At 41.5% G+C, this 26613-nt stretch overlaps 1 protein-coding gene across 1 annotated transcript in view; it reads right to left on the bottom strand.

Annotated features, from left to right (window-relative positions):
- Positions 1 to 4390: 4390 nt before the first annotated feature.
- Positions 4391 to 26613, bottom strand: part of LOC109433664 (mucin-3B) — a 37407-nt gene continuing 15184 nt past the window's right edge. The window contains exon 4 of the mRNA XM_062860092.1: positions 4391 to 25913. Coding sequence (XP_062716076.1) covers positions 24805 to 25913 — 1109 coding nt within the window. The 3' untranslated portion in view covers positions 4391 to 24804. The remainder of the gene's footprint in view (positions 25914 to 26613) is intronic.

Genomic DNA, 26613 nt, shown 5'->3' with positions numbered 1-26613 from the left:
TTTTTGTACGGGATCAATGACCCATAAAAGGTTAAAATCCCTGGTAATAAACAAACAACAACAACAATTATTTTTGTATGACAATTTGACTAGGTTTTCTAGTGACCTTGGCGGACCAAAAAATATAGACATTTAGTATCTAGAATAGTGTACGAGCAGATTTTGTGAATGTGTAACTGTTACACATTTTTTGAGTGGTCTGGAAACTATGCACTTATGAGTAGGTCTTACACATTTTAGTGTTAAGCGGTTTTAGCGTGCATCAGTGGAGGTCAGGCCTACTATGGACCAATGTAAGCGTTTGTCCGCTTAATTTTTGAGCGGTGTCGTGTTAACTAGGTGGTCATGGAAACAAGTTTATTTTTTGTAAACACGGCGCCGCTAAAACGTCAAATTAGTGAACTCGAGCGGAGGTCTAAATGGCTCCATAACAACCTGCAGTCGAAAAAGATTTACCCTCCAATCAAATGTATCATGCACAAAACGCGAATAAGATCGGTGGTTCTCTACGGGCACGAGACCTGGACTATGCTCGAGGAGGACATGCAAGCACTCGAAGTGCTCGAGCGTGGGATGCTTGAGACCATCCTTGGCGTTGTGGAATGAAACGGTGTGTGGCTGCGAAGGATAAACCACGAACTCGTAGCATTCTACGACGAACCTAGCATCCAAAACGTGGCAAAAACTGAAAGGATACGATGGGCAGGGCACGTTGTGAGAATGCCAGATAAAAACTTTGCAAAACTGGTGTTTGCAAGAGATCCAGATGCTACAAGAAGACTTGGAAGGCAGTGTGTAGGACTAGGGGCAGAACGATCTTCTAACAAAATTTGAGAAGCAGCCGAAAAAGGAGGACTGCCGCTACAAACCGAGTGCTGTGCTTGCTTCGCAAAGAAAATGCGACGACTGCTGCGAGTCAAACAGGAGGCACAGCAAACGAGAGCACGTTCTAGGTAAGTTTCCTATCGTTCAACTAGACTCTAAATACCCTCGTCTGTTATCAGTAGGTCGGCTCCAGAGACTCGTTCTCCTCCATTTGATCTCCTCGTCTGTTGGTTTCTCTAATTCTAGAGATTAATCACCATACAATGCAAAAAAAAAAAAACAAGGTTGAGAAACGATATTGAGATCCCACTAGCTAAGTATCGGTTTGTAGAGGAATCTAAACTAAAGGTGATACAAAATTATTACAAAATACTTACAGAACCCGAGAAATCCGTCGGAAGCCACCGACAAACTAAAAATTCTCTGGATCAACGAAGTTGATGCCCTCTCCGAGATACACAAGGCTTCATCGAAAGTAATAGCGAGGTGGCATCTCAAACGTCCCAGTTGTTGGTCTCCTCCAGGAACACCACTGAACTTCGACCCGCAGACTTCATAGTAGAACTCATAGGTTGATCCCAGCCTATTCAGTTTCCTAAGTTCCTACCTTTGCGACTTGTCTATCCGTTTTATGCTTTCCCAAATCCTTCCCTAAATCCTCACCTATTCGAGATTCAAATCTGCAAACGATTTTCGTTTCAAATTCCTTTTTAAGCTAATCCTACCCGTTCATTCGGCCATCTGTCATAGGACCCATAAAAAGTATGAAGCAATCTTATATGCCTGATAGGAAGGGTTTTTCTTGTCACGGTCGCCATGTAGCATTATAGCATTAACCTTCCTATGATGTTACATTGACCAAACCATCTTACTAGGGTTGAGCAAGTCGCACAAATTCGTAGGTGATAAAGTCCTAGTCCGCTGCTATTATGCTATCACAATATCAGCGGTCTAGGACTGTACCACCTACGAAGTTGTGCGACTTGCTTAATGCTACATGGCGACCGTGACAAAAAAAACCCTTCCCATGCCTCCTTCCCGTCCGTTACCAAAGCACAGAGATTTGGGGCTTTATCACTGTCTCTAAGGCAAGATTGAGGCAATCCTCTAACGGCTGAGAGCTGTCCTGGCCACGACCTCGCTACAGATGAGGGATGAGAAAGGAAGATTAGTTGGACACCCAAGTAACAATTTCAATTCCTTTTAGATTTGATTATTTTTATGGAAGCTTTATCACAGCTTGACCAATTCATGGAACATTTATAGTTGTTTTTATCAAGAGAAAACAATCTTCGTTCGTTTGCGGTTTTTAAGTTGTCTTCAAGTTAATTTTGAAATTCGCGCATAAAACAACTGAATTTACAAGAGCATTGAATCTTATAATAAGTTTTAAGGCGCATTTGAAGTTATTTTCAACACATAACGTCAACATATTTTATTAAAAGTTTATGCTTCGTAAATTCAAGTGCATTTCATCTGGCTAATCCTCCTTTAAAAACTTCTTGAAGCCTTCTATTCTTGAGCTAGAGCCATTACTCTGGAACAAGAACTATGCAAAATAATGATAAGACAACGAACTATTTTCCAATCCAAATAATGAATGTAAGAAATTGGTTGAAAAACCGCGTTCTCATGCAAATATAAACACATAAACATGTTTGCTCACTGATAATTTAGCCATTCTTGTGCTAAAAAGTAATCATGTCAACGAAATAATGATTTTACGGTCAATCAAAAATGCGAGTAGCTGGCTGCTGTCGTCCTGCCTTCAACCAGTTTCTCACACAGGCCATAACTATGCGAATCGAAAATGAAATGGGTACTTACTGTGACTCTGCTCAAGCTCATGCCAAATAGTGTAATTGTAGTAAGTTGCACTTCATTATTAATAGCAAAAATACAGGGAAACAAAATAGAATTGGCACATTTTGACGCGAAACACCGCGAAATGTAAAGAGACAACTTTCTACCATCGAAAACGTAAACAAACAATTGTCAAAGGCTGTTACTCTTGTATAAAACGAATAAGTTTCATTTAAGACGAGCAAATCTGCCTTAAGATTATAACTAGTAAAAACAATCTTCAATAAAGGCTGTAGCGTTCATGCAAGGTGACTTGATTCCATCATTGTTTTGAGGGGGTTTGGATTAAAGGTAATAACAATTGATGGCGGCTGCATGAGTTTTGTTCGCTTGGAACGGCAGCCATGCTTAGAAAGAATTGAAAAAGTGGCGTAGCCTTTTGTTTTTAAAGTAAATTTATGTCTTCGTATATTAATGATTGATATTATTTTTGAGGCGCTTTGTCATTTTCGTATGTTTTGGGTGGCATATCAACGATAAAGTGGGTATGGCACGGAAAAATTCGATTCCCTGTCATCAATGATCTGTCAGGCAATTTAAATGTTTTACCCATTTCAATTTGATGAAAATTTATTCGCAGTTCAATTAATATTTCATCCATGAAACAAAACTTGTTTGCATCTGCATAATGCTTAGGTAAAAGATTTCATTTATTAGGCACTGTTGACACTTTTGAGAAAGACAGCTAAAAGATCAACATGCCTCAAGATATTCTTGTTAAAGTTTCATGAAGTTCTTATAATCAATCATCAGCGCATGTACATAAATACAACTAGTTTCAAAGCAGTCTTCAAAAGTAGCTTTGAAGATCTCCTGAAGAGTGGGCCAGATTAGTCTTATGGATGTTTTATACCTATTTTATCTCAGATTTGCAGAACAAAGAGCTTTCTTGCTAAGTTTTATGATTCTATCTTAAAAATTACTTCAGGATTGCCACAAAAGTATAATTGTTACTTGGGCACTTAACCCTCCTAAGATGTTAGGGTTTTACGCAAAACTATGGCGTATAGTGTTCGTTCAGCGTGCCTATCTGGGTCATATTGACCCCAACATCCTACTAGGGTTAGCACAGATGTAGAAACCTCGAGGTCTCTATCTACGATCTCTCAGCCTGAGAGTCTCAGGCCTAGGTGTCACAGGAATTTGGGTGTTGTTAGTGCGGCTCCCGGACATCCAGCAGCTATTTCGCCCAAAATCACACGGAAATAAAACGAAAATGGAGACGAATTTCGGCATCGCAACAGGAATAAGTCAAACTCTTACAATCGCGAACTATCCTATTCAACATTACGTCATCAGGTAATACAAATATATGTTGAACACCGAAGATCACTTTGCTAGCACTTTTCAAGGTAAACTTGCCGGAAGGGATAGCACCACAAACCGTTTCTCAATTCGGTCGGCCATATTCAAAACAACGCGGAACAAAGCAGACGCGTGACAGACGGTTTTAAAAACGCAGCCGCTCGCGCGCACAGCCTGCTGCGATTCTTCTTGTCACGGTCGCCATGTAATGAGATTAACCTATTTCAACCATTATTGGCCAATCACTAAGAAACATTCAAAATCAGAGGACATGTTTTGAACTTTTGAACAGTTTCTTCGATCGATCTACGCAAGTAACGAACACTAGAGACAGACTGAAATGGAACATAATCGGATGAAAATGAAGACACACAAACACGACGAACGAACGAATGCGTACGTTTAATCAACACTACTATTGTTTATTTACAGGAAAAAAAATAATCATCGCTTTCTTTCAGGAAGGGGCGGGGGTGGTTTGAAGGACGACGCGTGAAGAGAGGGTTTTGTTATTGTAGAACGGAAAATGTACGGGAAATCCGAAGTTGTTTGTAATGTTCTTTTCCTGTTTTGTATAAACCTAGCGGTTAAGTTGGGTAGTAAGTTTGAATCCGAATAAAAGAGTGTCCGTTCCGTATGCCTGTGGGTATGTGTGTGTGTTGCCTGTTTCGGGGTTCTTTTTGTTTTTTGTTTCTTTTATGGTAGGTACATTAACTGTTGAATTCCAACATATATTATATCGTACTAAATTATAAATTATAACAGTAACTAAAAATGAAACCTAGAGTCCGAGAGAGAACATTTCCTTCCGGTGTGTAGGAGGGTTGTTTTTCAATATTCGGATTTTGTTTTTCATTAGTGAGCTCTAATATACTAACAGATGTACTTGGGTGTGTGTATGTGTGTGTGTGTATTTGCGTTTGCAATTGTAAGTGTGTTTTGTTTAAATTAATTCCACCGGATCGATGCTCCTAATCAGCTTATTTTGGTGTATATTTGAACGTAGTTGAACTAAAATTTGTTATCATCTCTCCACTTCCCTACTAAATGATGAAGTACGTAACCTTGTATAAGCAAATGTTTGTGGGTTTTGTGGTAAGTTGCGTTTGTTGCAGAGTTTGGTGATCAAGTCAAAACAAGCACCTCTTGAAGTTGCACTTCGTGTCGAGGATGTATCGCTCTACGCGCATGCTGGATGCCCTTTTCTTCCCCGTATAGGCTTTACAGATTCTTGGCCGATCAATAATTGGGGTCCGGGTTGGGGAAAGTAAGTTTGACGATAGATTTCGAGAGCAAGTACATGAGCCCGTTGCGTTGCCCAACCGTAAGAAAAGGGCACGTTCTATCCTAGATTCTGCAGTTTGCCGCTTCTATTCTAGTTTTTGTTTTTTAGTACTTTGTGGAGAACCATCGAGTTTAATGTACATGGAATCTTACTATCATCGTTAAAAAGAAATTCAAAGTACATACTTCTAAATAGTGGTAAGTTCATTGCCTCCTCTTCTTGTCTCTAGTGTCCGCGGTGGGACACACCTACACGGCGCTTTGAATTAAAGATAAATCGATACTTTTATTTGTTATTTAGCTAACTAGTATGTGGATAAAAAGACAAAAAAAAACTTAAGTGGTGATTGACCAACGAAAAACGATAGGGAACAAGTCAGCGTGCTTGTTGACTCACGCAGAGAAAGGCGCCTTCATTATCTAGTGACATTGGAGGTTATGTTACGGTTTTATTGATCGAAAAATGCGCCCTTAAAACAGCTTTAAAACCATAACAAAACCAAAAATGCCACTAAGAAGCATTGTTAAAATTGTTGCAGCGTTAATTAAAAAAAATATTATAATCGTATCACAAGTGTACTATCTTGTATCACAGAAGTATTAAATGAAGACACTTAAACACATTCAAGAGAAAAAGAACAAAAACAAAACTGCCTATCAAACTGTGATCCGTGGTTTGATGGTTGCGCTACACTCTCACTGGATGTTTGCTTTCGAATAGGCGGGGCGGGGCAGGACTGGTCAAATGGAGGGTGGGGTTTTTATGTTTAACGTGTGAAACGTGCCTTGCCGAAAGTACACTAACTCATTATTGTTGTAGTATTTGTGTTGATGAAGTACTGCGCCAAAGGTCTACTACTCAGAAGTTCTACTTAAAATTTTGAATTATTCTTATTTTTTGCTCTACCAACTAAACGGAAATTTGAATAGATTTAAATGACTTATTAAAAAATGAAACGAAAACAGCCAAAATATAAGTAACATGAATATAGTGTGTGTGTTATACGTACATCAGTAGAATATATTTATCGGTTATGTGTTTTTTTCTGTTGTATTTGAAATAAAATTTTGTCTTAAACTAAAGTTTTGTTTTTCCGAAAAGGGCTACTAGCTCAGCGATTGGCGACGGATGCACGAACAATAGTCTAACGGATTGATGTAAACATTCATTTTGATTTTCAGGTTTCAACTTTCTAAATTGTTTTAAAAAGGTTACGGAATTCGGCAAAAAATGCTCAGAGGAAATTTCCTCTAGAGAATAGAGAAAAAACAACATTTGGCAAATTCTGTACTAGAATCGGGATCAGCAGATGGCGGAACAAAAAGCTTGGATAGTGCAGATGATTGAACGTTTCGGCATTCAAGAAAGCGGTTCCTTTCGGCTAACGGATAGTCCAAAATTCATCATAAAATTTCTGGATTCTAACATCCTGGAGCTCGTTTTCGATCGTTGGTACCGCAAGGGTTCCGGGTCATTTGGCCGAATGCCGTTTGACCGAACGCCATTTGGCCGAAAGGGCCATTTGGCCGAAAGGGCCATTTGGCCGAATGCCGAAAAATGAATGATGAACTTAAGTGATCATGCCACTGTTCTCCGCATCAGTATAACTCGAAAGAACAGCATATGATTCAAAGAAGGAATAATCTTTGATAAAACATTGGCTGTTTCAATGACAACTAATCCATCAATGTTAAAACTAGAATGAATAGCCTATGATTAAAAGAAGGAACTACTTCTTATGATCATATTGGTAGTTAGAATGTCAAAAAGTTCCTTCGATCATGATTCGGCCAAACGACCATTCGGCTAGATGGCATTCGGTCAAATGACGTTCAGCCAAACGACATTCGGCCAAACGGCCGGACACCGTCTCAGCATGCTTGTACGGCCAAAAACGACGCTGGAACGGAAGATTTCGACCTCAACAAATTCACGCGGATCAGTTCTAGAGTCTGGCGTCAACATCCACACGACATCCGTATTTACAAAGTCGAGACCAATGCGAAAGGTGAATTCACTCTTGAAATACCCATTGCGGAATGCCAACGTCTTTAAAACCTCAAATACGACAATGCGTTGGTGAAACTTTGAAGAAATCGGTGAGTACAATCAAGCATCACAAAATCCCACCGACCAACTCCGAATTCGAGGACAGCAAGAAACGTCCTGCTGGCACATGTTACTTACAGGTTCCACAAAGGCACCCTGGAGGTTCCGGAAGTGGCCAAAATGATCAATGACCCTTTTTATGGTTGAACATAGGAATCCTATTCACGTAAGATCCTAGAGAAAGAGCTGCCGCACGGCATGTTGTGATGTAAATATGCAAATGTCCCCTACTACGGGTTATTCCATGGCACCCCGGAGGTTCCGCCGGATAGGGCCAAAACGGTCAATGACCCTTTTCATGGTTATAGGAATCCTATTCAAGTAAAATCCTGAAGAAAGACCTATCGCACGGTATGTTCTGGAGTAAATATGCAAATGTCCCCTACTACAGGTTCCACCAGGGCACCCCGGAGGTTCCGGATGTGACCAAAAAGGCCAATGACTTGTTTTATGGTTATGGAATCCTATTCATGTTAAATCATAAAGAAAGAGCTGCCACACGATATGTTTTGTAGTAAAAAGACAAATGTCCTTTACTATAGGTTACTTCAGGGCATACCCGGATGTTCCGGAAGCGACTAAAATAGCTAAACTCCCCTTTTATAGCCATAATAATTCTGTTTACGGTAAATCATGAAGAAAGAGCTGTCGCACGGCATGTTTTTGAGTAAATATGCAAATGTCTCCTACAACAGGTTCACACGGGAATATTCCAAAGGACCTAGGAACATCCGGATGAACTCCAGATATTCAGAAAAAATACTATTTTCCAGGATTCCATTATTCATAATGTTTTAACATAATTTCCAAAAGAAAATAAAAGTTTTGATATTATTACACCAAATGTCATAACTCTGATATCCCAAGGGAATCCGGAATAATTCCGCAACCAACTGGATTTCAGTTTTCGTGTCTCATTTGATCAGAACTACGATAAAAACTGAATATTGTCCCAAAATTTCATCAAGATTGGTTAAAATTCAGTTCGAAAATTCGACGTCAAAAAATGACGATGGCCGTTTAGGTGTTAATCAGTGTCCTGTTACGGTCGCCATGTGATATGTTACTTATTGAAGAGTGTAGCCTGTTGTAAGGTTGAAATACTAATGAATATCTTTTATTTGCTGGTTGAGTCTAGACCCATGGAGAACGCTGTTGGTCGGTCGTCAACTTAGAAAGATCAAACTATGCTTACTTGCGATTGCAACGAATGATAATTCCTGCAAGCTTGGTAAGCAGTGAATTTGAGTGAATTATAATGCGGCATGAATGTATTAATACTACAACGCATTTTGTCCGTGGCTGCAACTATACGAAGAACTATAAGCAAAAGAGTCACAAAGAAAGTCTCTTGAATAAAGACAAATCAATCAAAGTCACAAAGAGGGGTGCTGTAGTTGCTACTTATTTAAGGCTGAAAATATCAACCAGGAAGATGGCTGCTCGAATCCACAGTTCCTGACAGTGAACCTTGACGGATCTTAAGGCTTCCGGCAGTTCAAGGTGTGTTGAAGGAAGATAGCAGGATCTACGCAGTCAGAGGATGCAGGGAGACGTACATGGCGAGGGAAGTGGAAGAGTTAGCTGGTACGTTTGTTTACACTATAGAGCGCTAACACACTAGTGAAAAATACTAAGTAGATCGACACCAACAGACACCAACTTGCCAGTTGTCATTGGCGGATTGTACAGTGTGACAGATTACCTCCCTTATGATTACCTTGCTGTCGTTTTTAAAGTATTCAAGCTTGACCTCGGACACTGCAAGAATATAAATAAATTTGCGACAATTGCCGGAATTTTAGCATCATTGATTTCAGTGATGCCTAACTTCAAATGAAAGTGGACGACACCTCACGCTATGTCTGAACTAGCAGATTATAAAAATTGAATGTACATCAGGTTTCTTTGCACAGAATATCAGAATTCATGCCATATTATCATATGCAGAAACTTTTAAAATATTTCATCGGGGAAATTTTGATTTTTTCAGTGTTTTAGCTGTTTTTCATACAAATTTGCATGAAATTCTTATTTTCGGCCAATTTCTCTCCCATACAAAATGTATGGAAAAATTTTCACCGATAGAATATTTTAAAACCTTCTGCAAATGAAAATATAGCTTGAATACTGATGTTTGGTGGAAAGAAACCCGATGTACATTCAATTTTTATAATCTGATGGTTCCGACATAGCGTGCACCTCGAAGCAACTCCTCACAATCATTACGTATTGAGGTCTCTTTAGCTTCATTCGATTCGCACCAGGAATGAAATCTGCTCCGGAAGCCTTCCAGCAGCTAGCGAACAGGATGATTGCCGATCGTGAAGGAATTGACACATTCCTGGACGACGTTCTGGTCTTCAGCAAAACTCAAGAAAAGCACCACAAGTACCTCACCGCTCTATTTCAACAAATTCAAGTTTGTTCCGCGTGAGGAGAAGTGTAACCTTCTTCAGCTGCAGATCAAACCAATCACCCACATACCGGAGAACTCCATCTAAAGTGGAAGCAATCGTGAAGACGCTACCTGGATCTCCGTGCCCGTTTCTCAAGCAAGTGGTCCAGCGTCAACATCATCACCAGCACAGCAGTACGTTCGTTCTTCTATCACCAAGATGCACTTTACCAACGAAATCTTAAGTAACTACACAGGGATCGTCCGGAAATAGAGCGTATGAAGGCAGTTGCACAAAGTCACGTGTACTGATCGAGGATCGACGAGGACATTGATAGTTACGTCAAGAGGCGTGACAGCCGCTTTATCTATTCCAAGACGCTACCCAAGGTCTTGCTTCAACCATCACGAATCTACTTTGGATTTGCGAGACCGCTTAACGCTTTTTGGTAGTTGTAACGCTTTCTTCAAGTGACCGGAAATCCGCATCGTGAGGAATCCTTTCAGACAGCGCCACCCAACTCGCGTCGAAGCAATTTACGACTATGTTCAGGAAGAACGGCGTTCTGTATTGCCGAATCACGCCATACCACCCGCAGTCCAATAGCCAGGCGGAAAGGTTTGTGGACGCCTTGAAACTTAGGTGCAAGACCTAAGAGCCCTTCGTAGACTGGCACCCGATGACCCCACGAGACCTACTAAGAATTTCAACTTGCGCGTACCAGGGCCAGGAAGGCCATCTGGGTTGCCAAAGAGGGTACATGGGCTTATTTTACAGCGAAGATAACTAAGAAGACTAGCTCGGCTGAACTATGGAGGAAGCTCAAAGCTGTCAGTGGTAAGAATAGACATGCGGAAAAGGTTATAAGAGTAGATAACAGTTTCATCAATTCTCGGATACTTTTTCAAAACGACGTATCAACATAGGATTTGCGTGTATTATACGTCGTTTTGAAAAAGTAACCGAGAATTATGCGGGTATGGTCACTGAGGCCTTTGCTGATCATTTGCCGAGGTGTCGGTCAACAGCAATTTCAGCGAGTCTTTCCTGCATGCCAAATTATTGGCGGAAGCGGAGTTCTATAACGAAAGCCATCTTAGGCTAGCAATAAGGTCCTGACGATACCGGGTATCCTATCCTTAGGAAACTCCCCCCTTATCGGCCGGTTGGCCCTTCTTGATACCATGAGCCAGGTATGGCAAACTGGAGCTGCATCTGATGAGTGGAAAGGAGGATTAGTTATTCCTATCCCCCAAAGAGGATAGGACGGACGGAGAGGTATAGGCCAATAACCTCTTTAAGTTGCATGAGGAAAACACTCGAGCGGATGGTTAATCGTCGCGCATTCCGACGCGGCCATAGCGCGGAAACGCTCTTTTCCGCTTTTGACCGTCTTTTGGAGAAACCGTCGAGTGAAGACCTGTACGGAGATGAAGTATCATTAGATCTATCGAATGGCCTACGACTTGACATGGGGGACTACTTTTATCCTGACAACCCTCAACATATGGGACATCTAAGGGCGCATGTTCAATTTTAGAACCTCAATACACGAGGTGTTTAGAATCTGCTCAGGCGCTTTCAAGACTTTATCCGTGGATTCACTGCTGGTGGAGTGGGCTACCATTGACTGGTACATCTGGTAGTGGAGGACCTAGCTAGTACAGCTAGCTGTGCGGGCCCTGGAAAGGTACCATCTACCTGGTGTGATGCCAGTAGTCCAGCGTGCTTCGAGTCAGTGGAACGATCTTACGTCGACGAACTTCTTACTGTTAGCCACTAGTCCTCGCCAATGGCAAAAGGCTTGGGATGCGAACGTTCCTGAGATTGACGGGCGAGTGAGTGACGCATGTCGGGCTGGTGTAAGTCCTGAAGGAACTCTGTATAGGCCAAACATCTTCACCAAGGGCTCATTAGCACAAGAGGAAGTAGGTGATGGAGCTGCTGGAGCCGGTTACCCGGTCTCTATGTTATCTTCTCAGCAGAGGTCTACGTATTACTGCAGGCGTCTGGACATGCAAAAGGATCTCGGGATGTGGTATTCTCGGACTCCGTGAGTTGCCTGTTCGGTCTAGATCATAATGGGAAGGTTAGAGACCTCGAAAATAACCTTAGTCTGGGTGCCTGGCATCCCAGGCAATGAGACTGCCAACGTTCAAGCAAAATCAGGAGGCGTCATTCTCAACTGGAGGTAACTTCTGTTTCTCTCTGTGACGCAATCCGCTGGATCAGACAGACCCCGAGGTATGCGTGGAATGCTACCTGGAACTACAACCGGGAAGCTGATACGGCTGAGAGTTTGACATACTTGGCTCATTCATAGGTCGAGAATCGGTGCCAATACGACCCGTTATAGGGAAGCGGCAAATACTAAGAACTCAGCGTAGAAGGCTGAATACGGGAATTATTGTCAAACGAACGAAAAGCAGAGAAAGCGGTTTAAGAGCTGATTAGGACACTGGGGCTCCATGACCCTTCCTAGCGAATCAAGGCGCTGGTGCTCTTGACTTTTGCACAAAGCCTGTTGCCGGAGTCCAGATGCAGAGTGGCCCATATGGACGGCAACGTGATTGCGACAGGTATCGAAGATAACAATCTCTTCTAACTTGAACAGCATCAACAGGACTCGAAGAGCGCGCAAGCTTGTGCGTCGTCCAAGAGCCTGAAGGTGTTGGATTAACATTGAAGATGCGCCATTTGAACGTCAAGATCATGCGACGATCTGATCAGGTCAAGTGAACTGTAAAATTTGTCCCAAGGGCAATGTCGGAACCTGTTCAGCAAGTATAAGGCTCCCGTGCTGCCGAGAAATTAGACATCGTTCATTTCGACCAATGCGGACCAATGGAGGTGAGTTTCTTTGGATGTATTTCCGAAAGTCGAAGTCTGAGTCGGACGTCTTGAAGGTGTCCAAGGAATTCCCCGTGATTGCGGAGCTGCAATCCGGCAGGGAGCTCATGGTGTTGAGAATCGATAACGAGACACGTGGTTTCGAAGCGTACCTGGAATGGAATGGAATGACAGAGCGTGCGAACTAATCGATTTTGGATCGCACTTGGTGCATGTTGATCAAAGCAGGACTGTCGAAAGCCTTCTAGGCGAAAGCTGTATCGAAGGCTGTGTTTTTGCTGAATTAATGTTTAACTCAGGCTCACGTCGTTATCACCGAAGCAGCCTGGACGGGAACGAAGTCTTCGTTCTTCACAGTTCACTGCGGTATTTGTCCGCCATGGGAGCCAAATACCATTACCGCGTTCTTCGAAGGCGATCTCGAAAAGGAAATATGTTTTGTGAAGCTTAATCCGAATACGACATATGTCTGTATTACACTGGATCGAGGGCAGAAAAGTCTTGTTCATGGCAGTATACGTCAACGACGTGCTGATTTTCTCCAACGATGCAGTCCTGAAGAGCAACTTGAAGACCAAGCTCTGCAGTACATTCCAGATGAAGAATTTGGGATCTGCGGTGAGCTGTTTGGGCATTAGTTACTACACCCGTACGAAAGGCTCAGAGTCGTTGGATCAGGAAACCGTACTTCGATTCCATGCTGCGGCAGTTCAACACGCAAGATGTGAAGGATGTGCAAACTCCATTGAATACCACCGAAAATCTATCAAGGAAAATGTCCCAGAAAACTGCGGAAGAGAAGGCGGACGATGAAATATCCGTATCAGGAGGCCGGTGGATGCCTACATCCTTTACGACCACAAAGGGACAAAGACGGTAAGACTGCGGCCGGCGATTCGAAGCTCGTTGGTTATTCCGATGCGAGCTGAGCGTCCAATGTATATAAGAGAAGGTCAACGAATGGGTACATATACCTGCTACAAGCAGCAGTAGTATCCTGGTGCTGTAAACGACAGTCCACTGTATCTCTCTTTAACGTATGAGGCGGACTACCTGGCATTGTCAACTACGGTACACTGGGCGTCGTGGTGATAAGGAGTGGTGATCAGATCGCCATTTTGAATGCCATCAACAAAGTGCTACCCTAGAACGAATGAGTTTGTGGGAAATTATCAAGCCAGCCTCATCAACGGCTGGTCGACAACGGACTAGATCTACATCGTACGACTAATCCTCCAGAAATTCCGTGAACACCCGATCCCAACGCACCATTTGTTCATCGACATCAATCAATCGTGTATTCAGTTTATTCGGATCTCGCCGGAGACTGGGACAATGTGACGAACTCTCGATAATCAACTGCACGGTGATAGTATCTGTAGAGCTTCGACTGGGAAATTGGCATCTTTCTCGGAATCTTTCGGTTAATTTCGAGTAAGTATAGTAATTTGTAAACTCAATCCCAATTGAACAAATGAACCGCAGGCCCTGAAAAAGATTCCAACGTCTAGATCGAAACGTTGGCAATGAGATAAGAAAATCAACGCATTTCTTTGACTGACAGCCAAAGTCTCCCGAGAAACAACTACAAACAGAATTACAGTATAGATTTATCAATCAAGTACGGTTCAAATAAGGTTTAGGGAAATATTTGTGATAATTTTGAAGTTGCTTTTCTCGCCCGTATCCATATAAATTTGTGCAACCGCATGGCAAACGCTTCGCTTTCTTCTCTAGCATCGTTTCTTTAAGTTTCGCGTTATCCGTTGTGTGTTGTAGTCCTATAAACCAAAAACAAAACAACTTCTGCTGCTACTGCTGCTGTTGTAGGGTGATATTAATGATGATACATTAGGTTTACTCTCTGGATCCTAGCTCTTATGAACTTTCTTTCTACTGCTTGGGTTATTTTTCTGTTCTCCCAACATACTCGTGTGTATTGTTTGTAAGACATGGTGTGAAACCCACATCCCAATAATGGATGAATTTTCAACGGTGCTCCATGTTTCTTCTGCCTTCTCGGCAACTGTAAAAATGTGACTCATCGTAGATCGTAGATGTGCTATGATTTCGTGGAAAAGTTGACCGGCTGCCATAATTTGGTCGTCACATTTCACGCGAGAGATGCAATCAGTTGTTTTTATTGGCTCTAGCGATACCTACTCGATCTCGTTTGGATAATTTTAGTTTTTTTTTCAAGTCCCATGCAGATTAAACGTTTTGATTAAGTGCTTTTTTCATGGTTTATTACTCTCACTAGACTAGCCCAATTAGATACGCCATGAAGTATCTAACTATAGCACGAGTAAAAAGGGAAACGAATGTAGTTTCCCTCCTCACGTATCGAATTGAGCTTCTGTTTCCTTCTACAAATAAAACGTGATCCCTCTATTGGACACACCTCCTTCGTCCCTGTTTTTTGTTGGATACATGACTGGTTTAATTGTTCTTTTATTAGAACTAGTTTGACGATGTGAAGCAGTTCGAAGTACTCATATTCTTTTTATGTTTAATGAGGATATTCTTATGAATGCCAGGCATCCATTCTCCGTCTGCAGACTCTCATCCCAAGCAACATTTTGATGGCCAATTAGTTCTGTAGAGGTTTTTAGAATCGCCATAAAACCTAATAGCTTTTATTTTGGTTTTATGATGGTTTTAAGAACCTCTTTTATTCTATTTGACTAAAAATTTTACTAGGAATGTCATCTAATCATGAGCCACACACTTTGATATCCAAGAAAAGATGTTAAGTCAGATAGATCGAAAGAGGTTCTTAATACCATTATAAAACCAGATTGAAAAAAAACAGGGTTTTATGGCGATCTTCAGAGTCTTCTCAAAACTAATTGAGCTCCAAATTGTTGGACGGACAGTTATCTACAACCGTAGCACAACATTGTTTCCACTGAAAGCCATTTCTGAAAATATAAAAAGAACGTGCAACAATCAAAAGAAAGCTGAATCACGTTCGATGAAATGGTCTTCATAAGAACAATATGTGTCACGTCACACCTACTTCTGCAGCACATCTTCTTCTCGTATTCCAAGTTCACATGTTTCCTCATCGAACGCGATAAGATGGAAATGTTGATTCAAAAAGAGTGTTTAAAATGTAATCATGGGAAATATACAGGCAAGGACGTTCATTCGATACAAAAAGGTATCCAAAAATAGACATGTTTGCAATAGATGGCGCACTCGTATCAACACACGTTTCAAGCGAACACTGAAGAACCACGGCTGTCAGTTCTTCCTCGGTACCATTTCGCTCGAAGCCAATCACGCGGAAAGCAGGAAGATCCATTATTGAAGCATTTGAGAACTGATGTCTCGCCATTCCAATCACTCACACACCACTCTCATCACATCCCCCTCTCGCATCACTCAAGAAAATTAATATGATCACCTATAGCTTGTTGACTCTCGTTTATCTCTCTTGTAATCGTGTCTTACTATTATTTAAAATAATCACGTGTCGATTAAAACTAATATCACAATTGGCATTGATTAAGGGTAAAGTTACGCAAGTTCACATCTCCTCCTCCTCCCTTCGTGCTCGTCGTCGTCGTCTTCGTTTCCTCTCCTACTATATTCTTAGTGTGTTTCATCGTTTTCCCATTAATAATACTTCTCAGTTCTCATTTGTTTTTTGTTTTGTTTTGTTTCGGTTTGTTTCCTAGTTCTGCTCCCTTCTTTCTAACGTTTTATTCAGGTCCAATTCAGTTTTGTTTTGTTTCGTTTACATTCCTAATACATAATAGTTTCCATCTCACCTACATTCTGTTTTTTTTTTGCTTGCACGCATAAGTACTACTAGTTACTCGCTTTTGTTTAGTTTCATGCTGGTATTTTGTGTGTGTGATATCTTCAAACTACTTTAAACTCAAATACCAAAGCATACGATCATTCATTACAACTCGGGCATACTGTTATGCGATAGGCGATTCACTGTTTAGTAATCGGTTAGGAAACGAAAATATGTTTGAAAAATTTATTTAAAAAAGATGATAGTCATACACTTTTGTGCTCATTTTGCGAATGGAGTGACGTTGCAAAAGTCGGAGTGGTATATCGAGGTTAGAAATATCTACTCACTCGAATGAATTGACTCGCCTTGTAAATCAAATGGAAAGCCACCTCATTCGGGACGAATTTCCTCACCTCTATACAACTCCGACTTTTTTCACGTCACTCCATTCGGAGAATAAGCTCATTTGCCAAAATTCCGTGTGTAAGCACGCTGACTGTCATGTGACCATATCTTCTTCTTCTACACTTCTACACAAAGCCTACTTCTCAGCTCCGTTCAGTATTCTACGAGCACTTTTACACTTTTTAATTGAGAGCTTCCTCTGTCAATGACCATTTTGCATGTGTATATCGTGTGGCAGGTATGAGGATAGAGTGAGCGTTTCACACAAAAGCTAATGACTCCGTGCTACCCATCGCAGACTCTCTCTCCAGATTTTTTTTCTCCAGGAGTTTTATCTTTGATTTCTCAAGGGGTAAGAAAAATACTTCCGGAAGTTCATACGAGAATTCCTCCAGGAATTACAATGGACACTTCTTTAGGAATTCCTATTGGAATCCCAACTAACATTTTGATGGCCAATTCGTCTTGAAGAGGTTTTGAGAACCGTCTTAAAACCTAAAACATTCTATTTTGGTTTTATGATGGTTCTACGAACCTCAATCCGTTTTCACTAAAAAATGTTACTTGGGAATTGTTCTAGGAGGTAATAGGAGCCTTCCTCCGTGAGTTTTTATGGGATTTCTTTCAGGAGTTTCTATGGCAGTTTTTTAGGAGTAAATGCTGGAATTCCTACAGGAATATCTCACGGACGCTCCTTCAGGAGGCCCATAGCTATTCATAAGAGTTTTTACGGGAATTACTAGAGATAATACGGGAACTCCTCGAGGAATTAAAGCGAAATTTCCTCCAAGAGTTCCTATGAAAATTCTTCCGGAAAACAATACGCGAATTCCTTGAAACGCGAGTTCCTATGAAATTGCCTCTAAGAGTTCCTACAGGAAATTCTCGAGTAATTAGACATTCTACGGGAATTCTTGAAAAAGTTACGAGTACTTAATATGGCAATCGCTCCAAAAATTCTTCTAGAAGTTCCTACGGGAATTCTCAAAGGAGTTACTACTGGACTTCTTCGAGGGGTTTCTACGGTAATGCCGTCAAAAGTTCTTATGGGAATTTCTTTAGATGTGAATACTGTAATTTCTCCCGAAGTAGCTACAGAGATTCCTCCAGAAGTTCCTTCAGGAGTTAGTACGAGAATTCTTCCAGGCGCTTCTACGGGAACTCCTCCAGGAGTTCTTATAGGGATATCGACGAGACTTACTTCGGAAGTGTTTGCAGGGGTTCCTACGGGAGTTCTTCCAGCTGTTTTTGTGAGAATTCCTTCAGTTCCTATGGAAATTCCTTAAAAAGTTTCTACGGGCGTTACTGGAGGCGTTCGTACGGAAATAATAATGAGAATACCTCCAGGAGCTTCTACCATGACTTCTACAGGCATTTACCCAGAAGCTTCTACGGGCATTCATCTAGAAGTTCCTGCTAAAATTCCTCCACGAAATAATACGAGAATTCTTCCAAGAGCTCCTAGGAAGACGCATCTAGGAGTTCCTAGAATTCAACAAAGAGTTTACTACGTTAAAATTCCACGGCTAGTGAATACGGAAATTGCTCCAGAAATTCCTTCAGGTGTACCACGGGCATTATGAGACGTGTTTGTACTGGAAGTCCTTCAGGAGTTCCAATGAAATGTCACCAAGAGTTCTGTTGGGAAATTCTTCAGATATGAATGCTGAAATTTCTTCCGGAATACCTCGGACATATCCAAAGAAGGTCCTACTGGATTTCCTCGAGGAGTTAATAAAGAAATTTTAGAAATTCCCACGCGCGGGAAATCCTCAGTGAGGTCCCACGAGACTTCCTTCAGTTTCCTCAAGTTTTTGTGGAAGTTCCTTCAGGAGTAAATACTATAATTTCTACAGGAGTTGCTTCGCAAGTTCTTCCGGGAGTTATCTTTAAAATTCCTAAAACAGTTTGTACGGAGGATTCTTCGGGAATCTTAACAAGAGTTACTTCAGGAATACTTTCAGAAGTTCGTACGGGAATTCTCCATGTTTCCCCCAGGAGTTTTTATTGAACCCCTTAAATAGTCTACAGAAATTACTAGGGGAGTTCGTACGGGAAAATCTCGAGAATCAATTACAGTTATTCTTCTAGGAGTTTCTCCACAAGTTCCTACGCAAACTCCTCCAAGAAATAATACGGGAATTCACACAGGAGTTTCGAAGAGAATTCCTTCCAGAGTTCCTATAACAATTCGTTCAAGAGTTTCTACACGAGAAGCTACTACAGAAAATCCACGGCTAGTTAATGCGGGGATTGCTCCAGGAATTCTTTCAGGAGTGTTACTACGGGAACTTGAGAATTCCTCTAGGAGTCCCTATGGAAATTTCCAAACGAGTTTGTACTGGAATTCCATCAGCAGTTCCTACGGGAATGACACCAAGAGTTTCTACGGAAGAGTAGTTATGGACATTCCTCCGAAAGTTACATCTGAAATTCCTGGAGGAATTAATACGAGATTTTTTCATGAGTTTCGTTGAGATTTTCTCGAGGAATTAATTCCAGAAGTTCCTACGGGAATTCTTCAGTGAGATCCTCCAAGTGTTGTTATAGAAGTTCCTACAGAGGTAAATACTGGAATTCCTACAAGAGTTCTTATGGGAATTCTTCCAGGCGAAAAATGAAACTTACTATAAGAGTTTCTGCGGGAGCTACTAGAGGAATTCATACGGGAATACCTCGAGAAGTTAATGCGAGGATTGCTCCAGGAGCTTCTACGGGCATTTCTCTAGGAGTTCACACTGAAGTGCTTCTATGAACAAGTACCGAAATTTCATGAGTACCTACTTAATAAGGTCATTACTGCAGAAACTCCTTCAGGAGTTTCTAGAAGGATTTGAAGATTCCTCTAGGAGTTCCCACGGGAATTCTCAAAGTTACTACTATAATTTCTCCAGGAGTTCTCCAGGATGCTGTTCATATTTAATATGGGAATCCCTTCAGATGTGAATGCTGGAAATGCTCTCGAAGTAGATACGGAAATTCCTTCAAAAGTTCCTACAAGAATTCCTAGAGAAGTTAATGCATCAATTCTTCCTAGAGTTTCTATGAGATTTCCTCGCGGGGTAAATAGAGGAATTCCAGAAGTTTCTACGGGAAAAATCCGATCCAGAAGTTTTTATGAAAGTTTCTTTAGGGGTAAATTCTGGAATTCCTCCAAGAGTTCCTACGGCAATTTCTCCAGAAGTTCCTACAATAATTTCTCTAGGAGTTAATAATGGAATTCCTCCAGGAGTTTCTACGAGACTTCCTCTAGAAGTTCCTACGGAAGTAAATGCGAGATTTTTCGTGGAGGTTCCATGAGATTTCCTCGAGGAAATAATAGAGGAATTCCAGAAGTTCATACGGGATTTCCTCCAGGAGTTCCTACAGGAATTCTTTTAGGAGTTCCAACGACATTTCCTCCATGAGTTCCTATGAAAATTCCTCTAGGAGTTCCTACGGGGAATTAGAAATCCCTCTAGGAATTTTCACGCGAATTCTTAAAGGAGTTTCTACTGAAATTCCTTTCTGCGGAAGTTCTGAAGTTCCTATGTGAATGCCGCCAAGAATTCTTATGGGACTTCCTCCATATGTGAATACTGGAAATCCTCCCGGAGTAGCTGCGGATATTTTCCCAAAAGTATCTACGGGAATTCCTGTAGATGTTTATGTTCAGACTTCTTCCAGGAGTTTTTAAGGGAATTCATCTAAGAGTTGGTACTGAAAATCCTCCAGGAGTTTCAAAAGGGGATCCCAACAAATGTTACTTTGGAAGTGCTTCCAGGTGTTCCTTCGGGAATACTCCCATTAATTTCTACGTGTATTCTTCATAGAGTTCCTATGGAAATTCCTCTAAGAGCTAATACGGATATTTTTCAAGGAGTTTTGGAAATTTTCTCAAGAGTTGGTAAGGAAATTGCTTCTGTATTTTTTTCTGAAAATTCACCAGACGAAAACTCGTCCATCAGTTTGGACAGAAGTTTCTTCTGGAACACTTTTAGAAATGACTTCAGGAATTTTATCAGGAAATTTCTTCACAGGATCTACTTAGGGACTCCATACAGAAGTTTCTCTTGCGGAATTTGACTAAGAATCATTCCTACGGGAATTCCTCAACGAGTTTTTCTTTCTGGGAACTCTCCCGAAAGTTGCTCCGGCGATTCTTCCGAGTCTTCTTCTTCCTCTTCTGATATTCATCTTGGAGTTCTTATTCTGGGTTTCCTGCATGAGATTTTTTTTTTTCGCGAGAACCCATCTAAGAGTTCTTTAGCTGGAATTATTACAGGAGGTGCATTTGCAATTCTTTTAGAAGTTTCTCCGTGGAATTGTTTAAGGAGTTGCTTCCCAGGGATTCTTTCAGATGTTTTTTCACTGGTATTGCTCTATGAATTCCTCCGCAGTGATTTTTTATGAAGTTTAGATTCCTTCGGGAGGTACTCTGCCTATGATCGCATAACTGTCCTACACATAACTGTTACTATGAGAATTTTGAACATCCTCTAGGGAGAAGTTCCTACGGAAATGCAGCCAAGAACTCCTATAGGAATTCATTTAGATGTGCATACAACTTTCGCTCGAAAGCATATGCATATGGTAACAGTACAATTAGCAAACGCTGTTCAATAACTGGACTGCGTTCCCATCGTCTGAGGCTATTGTTATATTTTGTTTTGTTTAACGATTTACAAATATACCTCACATTTTCGTCATTTTTTACAGACAACAGCTTCTTAACTTGATTTTGACCCAGTAATCGAGCGCTCAGTAAAAAAGCAGCCCAGGAAGCCCAGTTAAGGGACTGTCAGTTATCTGGCGGATGCTATACTGGAATTTCTCCCGGAGAAGCTACGGATAATTTCCCCGGAAGATCCTACAGAAATTCCTCGATGAGTTAATACGAGATTTCCTCCAGGAGTTTCTAAGGGAGTTCCTCAATAAATCTAAACTGGAAATTCTCGAAGAGTTCCTACGGGGATCCCAACAAGAGTTACTTCGAGAGTGCTTGTAAGAGTTCCTACGAGAATTCTTCTAGCAGTTTCTATGGGGAATTTCTCCAGAAAATTCTGTGGTTATTTTCAGAAGAATTGCTACGGTACTTCGAAAATTTGTTACAAGAACTTCTCCAGAAATTCATACGAAAATTCCTCCGGGAGTTCCTACGGTAATTCCTTCCAGAGCTCTTACGAGTGTATTTCCGCGAAGTTTTTCCGCGAATTTCTTCTGGGGTTCCTCAGTAAATTCCTTGAAGAACGCTTTATTCGCAGAGTTCACGCTTTTTGATCACAATCATTTGCGTTTACTATAAGTCTCCAATGCGCATAACGATCTGAGCTGAAAAAATACACGAAAGCCTTCACAATTTCTTCAGAAAATTCTCCGGGAGTTCGGCCAGAGATTCAAATTGTCAAATTGTCAAAAATGTCTTCTTACGAAGTTCTCCAATTCCCCAACATTTCTCCAAGAAATTGTATTTCCCGTATTTCTTCGAAACCTGTTTCTTTTTCTCCTTCCATACGTTCTGAGAATTTTCCAAGATTTTCCTCGAGACATATTTTAAGAAATGTTTACTCAATAATGATTCAATCTAAAATTTGTTGCAGGCGAAAGGTTTCTCAAAATTCATTGCTCAAAGCGTTTTTTCCTCGTAATTCTTCCAGAAGTTCATGCTCATGCTCATGTAATCCTTCTTTGAAGCTTCTTCAATTCCCCTACATTTTTTCCAGGAATTCAATTTTAGACCGTTTTTCTTTAAAATCTCTTTAGTATTTCTCTTAGTGACTACTGCGTACTTTCTGAGAATTTTGCAGAAGTTCCTGCAGAAATTTCGACCTTTGGGAATAACGCTGGAAAATGTCTACCGGGTCTTTCCATAAGTTGTTATAAGATCCTGTTGAGAAACAGGATCGAAATTGAAATTTGTTCCGGGAATTTTAACTAAAATACATATCTTTTAACAAATTACTCCAAAATTTTTTTTTTTGGGAAATCTTTAGATAAACTCTCACGTTAACAGAATTGACTTAAGGAATCTTCTAGAACTTATGGAACAACATATTACCAGAAATGTCCGGAAGATATCCTAAAGGAACTACTGAAGAAATTCTCGGAGTAACTACGAAAAGTATTCTCGGTGACACTCAGGAAAGAATTCTCGAATGTACTCCAGAATTCCTAAAGACACTGCAGGAATAATTCCAAAAATAATTCCCAGAAGAATAAAAAAAAAAGAATCTCTGGCCGAACTCCCGGAGAATTTTCTGAAGAAATTGTCAAGGCTTTCGTGTATTTTTTCAGCTCAGATCGTTATGCGCATTGGAGACTTATAGTAAACGCAAATGATTGTGATCAAAAAGCGTGAACTCTGCGAATAAAGCGTTCTTCAAGGAATTTACTGAGGAACCCCAGAAGAAATTCGCGGAAAACTTCGCGGAAATACACTCGTAAGAGCTCTGGAAGGAATTGCCAGAAAAAATGTGGAAGGAGATCCTAAAGATTTTTTTAAGAACACTCAGTGTATTTCCGGAGGAACTATGGAAAGATTTTCCTGAGGAGCTACGGAATAAAATCTGAACGAAAATCCGATAAGAATTATTAAAAGAACTGTGGAAGAAACTCCAATTCCTCCTGAGCAATTTGCTAGAAGATCTTCGGGAGTTATTCCAGGAGGAACTCCAAGAAACTCGAGAATTATTTCTTGAGGAGCACTTAGAGAAAATTTCCGTTGTAACTACGAAAAAAAACTCCTGGAATAACGCTGGAAAAATGTAATGACTAATCTAACTTAAAGCATGTCATGAAAATGTTAAACATATTCAGTAAAAAATGTTCGAACCTATGGGGAAACTCCATATAAAAACAAAAAAGTAGTGCGAAAAAACGGAAAAAAGCGATAATAATGAATATCTTCTATCACCTATCTCATACTAAACAGTGTTGCCATCGCCGCTTTTTCACTCTCACACACACATAACTTTAATTCCAACTGCTTTCAACAATGGACCAACCCATCCGACGTTGACGCTTCCTTCCGCTTTCGATTCCAACGTATTGTTTAGCCTCTTCCTTTCCGTCTGGTATTACTGTTTCGCATATTCATAGTTATATAAAAAAAAATAAGTAATTCGTTACCTCTCTACCTGTTTCACCATATTTGTGTGAGTCCCATGATTCAGTTCCGTGTTCTCTCGTCGTATTCTTTCTTCAGTGTCTCTTCCTTGGACAAAGTCTTTAGCAGCCGCCGCGAAACCAAACAGCTTGTTCTCTCAGTGTTCGCTTGTTTTTTTTTTTTTCAAAGAAGGCACATTAATTACTGTTATGTTTTCTTTCTTCTCACAACCTAAATGGGTGAAGAAAAAAAAACGGAAACACTAGGATGGCGATAATGATCATGGTTTGATTGGATGGATGTTTGGATGTAAATAGGGAAGGTATACGGTAGGTAGGGGGTTCGATGTGGAACATGTGAACCGGAAATACGATTCGTTTTCCGAAATCAAAACACATCTCCGAGCAATTTCGGAGCCTAAAAAGGCTATTGTAACTGCAGAGAATCTCATCTTCCGTCTGTGACACAGTGCTCCTTATTTACGAGAAGGTATTATCGAAAAAAATGTATCATCAAACCTTTGAATGTCGGTTGGTATGTATTTCTAGATATGACAGACAATGACACAATGACTTCTATATGTTTTCTTTAGGATGATTTTTAAGTAAGGTTCATCTAAAGTTTGCCTTTTTAAGTACAAAGCTTGCAAGTGCTCCTATAAAACATTCTCAAATAATTTCACTTGGAATGCTGGATTTCAAAAAAATGGCAATAGCATGCAAAGTGTCTTATCTTCCCAAATGTTCAATCTCATGGATCATGGGTTGATCGTACAAAACCAACCGACTTCAAGGTATTGAAATATTTTCACGATATCAAAAGATAAATGAACCACCGTGGTGACCTACACTTACAAAGACTGAGTGTTCATCCAAAGAAAAAAAAATCATATCAACCATTCGACACTTTTACATTCCGCCCAAGTCCGCTACTGAGCTTGCGTGTCATCGGGTTGTGGGTGCTGTTGATGCTGCTGCTGGTGCTGGTGCAATGGATGCTGCGATGGTACCTGCATGGTTTGGTGCTGCACTTCGGCCATCTCCGCCAGGGAATCCATCGACCGGATCGAGTCCTGCGACGTGAGCGACGAGTTCTTGAACATGGTGGTCAACGAGTCCCGGGCCAACTGACCGAGATGGCTGGTCTGCAGGATGGCCACACCGCTGCCCGGAATGGGCGAACCCTCGGCCATGGTGCTGCTACCGATGCTGATTCCGCTGCTGTTGGTGGTGGTACTGCCGGCGCTCGTTCCCAGTATGGACGAGCACAACGGTGGATGGGACAGTGGATTAACGCCCGTAGTTCCGCCACTTCCGCCACCGAATTTGCTAGTGAGAGTGTCGATGTCATCCTCGGAATCCTCGTAGTCACCCCCGAGGTGGAATATGACCTTCGGATGAGGGGACCCGGCCGCGGTAGCGACTGGGGCCTGCACCGGAGTGGTCAGCACTTGAGACGATGGCGGAGGATTCACCAACAGCTTATTCGTAATGGTGTTCTCGGGGGAGATGTTCTCCTTAATTTCCGCCTTCAACTGACTGGAAATATTCTCCACGCTGAAAGCCGGAAGCTGCGGGGAGTGTTGTGAAATGCCTACCTGATGGTGCTGCTGTTGCTGCGGAGTGATGGTATTCTCCGGCGAAACGTTCACCTTCAGGACCTTTTCCTCGTCCTTGGAAGATTTGGTGGTCCACGCGAACAACCCTCCCATAGGACTTTCCTTGCGCGATGGTGGCTGCGATGAGGAAGTGTTCTCCTTCGCCGCCGCCGCCGCTGTTGAGCTACTTCCTCCTCCGGTTGAGGCGGTTCCACACTCGGAACTCGGTGGACTAGATTTGTTGGAGGAAAACAGATTACCCGGGTTGAAGATGGCCAGTAGCTTCTCGATGGCAGGCGAGTATCCACTGCCCCCGCCGGAACTGTTGCCACCGGACGAGCCCGTTGAGCTGGTGTCAGTCGTCTTCGGGTGGTTACCGATGGACGCTATCCACGAGGTTTTCCGCACCCGCGGGGGCTTCTCGGATGATTTACCCGGAGCTAGAATGAGGGAAAACGTCGAGTAAGGAAATACTTTGAATCTAAGATAATAAGTTTCGCGCTAACTTGTGTACAGGGTTGGCAGCACCCTCACGGAACTACAAGAGACGGAGTCTTTGTCGTTTGACATAGTCGTGCATCAAGACTAAGAAGCCACTACGAAACGTTTGTCATAAGATCATTTATTTAACATTAACGGCAGTTGGCATAATGAGAAGACTTAAAACAGATTTCATAAGAAACTTTAAACGTACTAGAATCTTCTACTTCTTCCTCTCTCTAGAACTGAGCCTGTTTCTCAGAAGTGTTGTACTTGCACTTACAGCTATTAAATATTTGAGCGAATTCTTTGCTAGTTGATCATTCAGTATTTGCATATCGTCCAAACTTTATCTAGAAGTGGAAGACCTGCGTGAGGCCATCGAACCGAAGAAAAAGCCTGAAGGTCGACTGCATCCAAATTCTCTCTTCCTCTCTTGGCGTAACATCCTCATTGCGACAAAGCCTGCTTCTCAAGCTTCTGTGAACACATTCACGTTTATCAACTGAGAGCTTCCTCTACCAAGGACCATTTTACATGGCTTGCGGAGATACTTTGAAGTTGTTAACACAGGATTGAATTGGATTCGTGTCGTCTAGTAGACATTGGCATTTCGTGAATTTCAGAGTGTGGGCTGGAATTTCGCTACAGGCGAGGCCT

Source organism: Aedes albopictus, chromosome 1 (assembly GCF_035046485.1).
Source record: "Aedes albopictus strain Foshan chromosome 1, AalbF5, whole genome shotgun sequence".
Taxonomy (NCBI): domain Eukaryota; kingdom Metazoa; phylum Arthropoda; class Insecta; order Diptera; family Culicidae; genus Aedes; species Aedes albopictus.
Note: the sequence above shows the minus strand (reverse complement) of the source record. Positions and strands in the feature narration are given on the sequence as shown.